General features: G+C 48.3%; 1 protein-coding gene across 1 annotated transcript; it reads right to left on the bottom strand.

The window, feature by feature from the left end:
- Positions 1-807: 807 nt before the first annotated feature.
- LOC123149413 (U5 small nuclear ribonucleoprotein 40 kDa protein) lies at positions 808-3,543 on the bottom strand. Its single transcript, XM_044569070.1, has 2 exons — positions 3,298-3,543; positions 808-2,063 (listed from the first exon to the last, which is right to left on the bottom strand). Exon 2 carries the CDS (start codon positions 2,033-2,035, stop codon positions 995-997), a length of 1,041 nt encoding a protein of 346 aa, XP_044425005.1. The 5' UTR covers positions 2,036-2,063; positions 3,298-3,543; the 3' UTR covers positions 808-994.
- Between the last annotated feature and the right edge of the window lie 749 nt (positions 3,544-4,292).

Here is a 4,292-nt window from a genome sequence, read left to right as displayed (position 1 = left end):
TAAGATAAAAGTAGGACTCCAGTAGTGTGCGGCGTCTGTTTCACGCGTCTCCGCTGGGCCTTTCCATGTTACCGGCTGATTTCACGTATGCACTAGGTTCAAGCACACGCACAACCACAAACGTAACATCCAACGGCAATTATTTTGTCAGAATGTTCATACACTAGCTAGAATTGTTTTGAAAGTATACAGGAAACTGATTCCATTTTGCCAAAACATGGTGTCACAAGGTCTTACAGAAGTCAATATCGTCACATATACACAATTTAACCCCACCATCAGCCAAATAAACACACTTTAAAAAATCAGAATTTTTTATATTAAAGAGAATTTTTACTATTATTTTTTATCTTGATATTAGTTATGAGTTGTATACAGGAAAGAAATGGAACCAGTGACGAAAACCGATTATTTTCATCAATAATAAGGGAGACCACCATGAGTATGGTGAATAAAAAAGACACTGCATGACAGTCATACTCTTTTGAACAGAGCCACATGAACATAGGTTGAAACAGCAGATCACGAAATAGAAGTTGACAGCTATGTTCAGACAGATTGTTGACAATCTACGATTGGCTAAAAGAGGATCAACCAAATTTATTAATACATGGTTTGCCCTTGTGAGGCAATCTTTTAGCTGACTTAACTTTTTTTTCTGGTGATATATATAGCGCCAATAGAAACACGCCTAACAGAAAAAGGTAAGTTTACAGACTGTAACAGCATTTGACTTGATACACTAGTGAGACAACGTAATTCAGCAGGGAAAAGGCAAGTGAATCAGGTTTTCAGAGAGCACAGTAGTTAGTGATTAAAAGACAGAATGGCCACAAGTTTAACAACCGTAAGGGTACTGAACAAGTAGCAGTTTGAAAATTCGATCAGCAATCCAACATTCAATGTCTGACAGAGCAACATGGTACCTGCGGTCTTGAGTTCTCTTTCATACCCAAATATTACAGGAACTCCTAGCTGAGGAAATGGCAGCGACCTAAAGCTCCCCGAGATAAATCTGCTTGTCGCTGCCGCAAGATCCAATGATGGGCTCGGTAGGGTGGAAAGCGGTCTCATTGACGGAACCGTTGTGCCCAGGAAGCTTGTACAGGATCCGCCTCGATGTCGTGTCCCAGATGTAGACCATGCGATCAGCGCTCCCAGCAGTGACCTTGCGATTGTCAGGTGACCAGCTGCACTTCAACAGCGTCTTCTCAAAGTTGTGCTGATGCCCTGTAAAGGTCTTGATGTTGCGGTTCTCTGGTGCGTAAGGGCGCAGATCCCAGATCTTGAGCTCATTGTCCATCGCATTGGTGAGGAGGTACGACCCATCAGGACTAAGCTGCATCCCAGTTATCATGTCCTGATGTCCTTTGAGAGATTCTGTGACTTCATTCTTGCGAAGATCCCACCACTTGACGTCGTTGTCCAGACCACCCGTGAAAACCTTATCTGCGGCCTCTGAAAAGCTCACGGCGGTAATCTGGAACTTGTCTGGAAGTGTTTGGATAGCCCCTCTCTGACGCAGGTCCCAGAGCTTTGCTGTACCGTCGTCCGATCCACTCACAACAAGAGGTGGCCACTTACGTGACGGGCAACATGAGTTGACAAAGGATGAGTGCTCAGCCATCTTCTTAACCTGCTTACCAGTTTCAACATCCCAGACCCTCAAAGTCTTGTCAGGGCTTGCAGAGATTATCTGGCTCCCATCAGTGGTCCAGTGAAGATCAAGGATAGCATTCTTGTGCCCTCTCAGTACCATGTAGTTCTTACACTCACCATGGACATACCACAGGAAGATATCCTTGTCATGGGAGCCCGATGCTATCACAGTTCCAGCAGGGTTGAACTTCATGCAGTAGACAGCGCTCTGGTGGCCTGTGAGTAGCATTATCGGCGCCTCCAGACTGGATGAGCGTTGCTTCCCACCAGGCCCAAGGCCAAAAGCCTGGTTAGGATGTTGCTGCACGTTGCCCAGCTCCATTCCTGGCCGTGGGGCTGCAAGAGCCAAAGAATTGTTGCCTGGAGCGGAGTACATCTTCAAGTCTGTAGTGAAATTTACGTTCCTGTCACAAAGAAAAATATAAGATGACTGCAAGAAAATGAACAGAACAGAACAGACCTAGTCCACAGTAGAGTCTAGAGTCCAAACATATGCACACAAACATCTCTTCAGAAACAAAAATCATACATTATCCAGGTTTTCAATTTACAGACACATACAAGCACAAGTAGTACCACAGATGATATTTGCTAGATATAATTTTGGCAATGAGATTTAAGTAGAGCTGTGGTGATGTAACCCAGGTCAATATACACAAAATAAGGTTTACTGGTGGTACCCAGTGCCAGTAATCGAGCAGTAATTTAAAATGCTAGTAAGTTAGTTCACTGGGAGAACTGTGCAAAATTAAGCAGCAGTAGCAGAATATGTTTGGAGTAGCATCAACAGTTTTACAAATCAAATAGGCCACACAAGGGGCTGATCTAGGAACCTTGACAGGGATACCCGGAACAGGAGACTCAATCATGTGTGGCATACAGCCTACACACATGGAATTGCAGAGTAGAAGCACTGTTGGAGGCCACCAGGTCGGATTTGTTTTCCTAGAGATGCTCATGCATGGGTCCATCAGATGTGTGCAATGGTGGTCACCGGACTAGTAGTTGAACAATTTCTGGAGCGTTGGCTAGCAAGCTCCAGCCAAGTGATGCGTTCAGTTTATGAGGTCGGGGGTGTTCTTGCGTTAGAACTGTGGAAACAGAACCGCGCCAAGGCTGACGCATGTGCACCATGGGGTGTTCCTTTTTCTCAATTCCCCAAGCAGCCTGGCGCTGCTCCATGACCTTGACCTTTTATACCATGATGAACAAAAGCATCTACCTCAGAAATCTCCAGTACATAGACCACGGGGAGAACAAGTCCATGCATGACAAAATCGCAAAAATCAGAGTGTTAGCACCAACAATTTCGAGTTCCCTGTGCTACAAAGCTGCCCCGGAATTGCTCAGACGGGCAATCCCGCGGACTGGTGATAGGGCCCATCCAAACCGAAAGCTATATGCTACCACAACCTATCATGAACACGGTCCAAACGAAGTCTTTTTTTTTTTTGCGGGTGGTCCAAACGAAGTCAATTCTACACTGCATCTGAAGAACTGCTCTGTGTTCTCTCAGATTTCCTCCACAGCCTCTCCTGTCTCGCGCGCACGCGGAAACCCAGAAAAACACGAGAAAAGCAGTAGAATCCCTGCCCTACCGGGAGGCAAGGAAGTAGCGAAGGTCGTAGGGGGCGATACCTGAGCGGAAGCCCTAGGCTGGGGCTAGCCAGGCGGGAGGAAGCGGAGCGCTGCTGCTGCTGCTGCTGCTGTTGCTCGGGGACGGCGAGGTCGGAGCGGGCGCCGCGGGCAGGCGGCGGGAGGCGGGGGAGGGGGTTTCTCCGATCCGGCCGGAGGGGCGAGAGGTGGGAGGAGACGAGGCCGGCGGCGCGGTAGGGTGGGGTGGGTGCGTGGAGGATTCTGGCGGCGTCGTGTGGCCTTTGGGGTAGGCTCGGGCCGCGGTATTGGGCTTCGCGGTTGATGGGCTCGATATAGGCTGTGCCGTTACATGCTCTGGCCCGTATACTAACAAGAAGGCCTGTCCTTCTCAAAAAAAAAAACACAGCTTGTTTGGCATCCAGCATTTGAGTCGGAATCGTGCAAATCATTTGCGAATTCCTACACCAACATGTTTGGCTGTCCTGGATTTGGGTGTCGGAAATCATTTCACAATTACAGATGATTGAAACCGTATGTAAATCAAATCTTGTCCAAAAACCTGTCATTTCTCAAATCCGCTTGTGCCCGACGCCCTTTCATATTGCCCCTGACTCCCCCTCATCTCACTCCAGCCGCCCAGGGAACCCATCGCCTCTCGCTCCGCCGCCCGGTGAACCCACCGCCCCGTAACACCCTCCTCAAACTGTATTCCATCCGCCATCAGGACCTCCACGACTGCACGCCAAGGGCATCGCCGCTAGTGAGGGTGACCACGCGAAGGAGCCGACGCTTATTAGCTACAGGGAGATGGGTGTCATGCTTACACAGCTGTGTTTGGTGCATCGGCATCATATCGACACCATCTTCTACCACAGTTCTCTCCACTTGTCTCGGCAGCAGATCCGGGTTGAGAAGAGGCCGATTCCTTCCATGAACTAGGTGTTGGTGGAGAAGCTTGTGTAGCCCAGCAAGACCGCCACCCATCATGAGACCATCAAGCGGTTATGGAGAAACCTCCATATTATATTTACTTTGGA

Source organism: Triticum aestivum, chromosome 7A (assembly GCF_018294505.1).
Source record: "Triticum aestivum cultivar Chinese Spring chromosome 7A, IWGSC CS RefSeq v2.1, whole genome shotgun sequence".
Classification (NCBI taxonomy): domain Eukaryota; kingdom Viridiplantae; phylum Streptophyta; class Magnoliopsida; order Poales; family Poaceae; genus Triticum; species Triticum aestivum.
This window is presented reverse-complemented; position numbering and strand designations above follow the sequence as displayed.

Bases quoted from the DNA above. Each gene is read 5' to 3' on its own strand.
- LOC123149413 (XM_044569070.1), bottom strand. From the start codon at position 2,035: ATGTACTCCGCTCCAGGCAACAATTCTTTGGCTCTTGCAGCCCCACGG.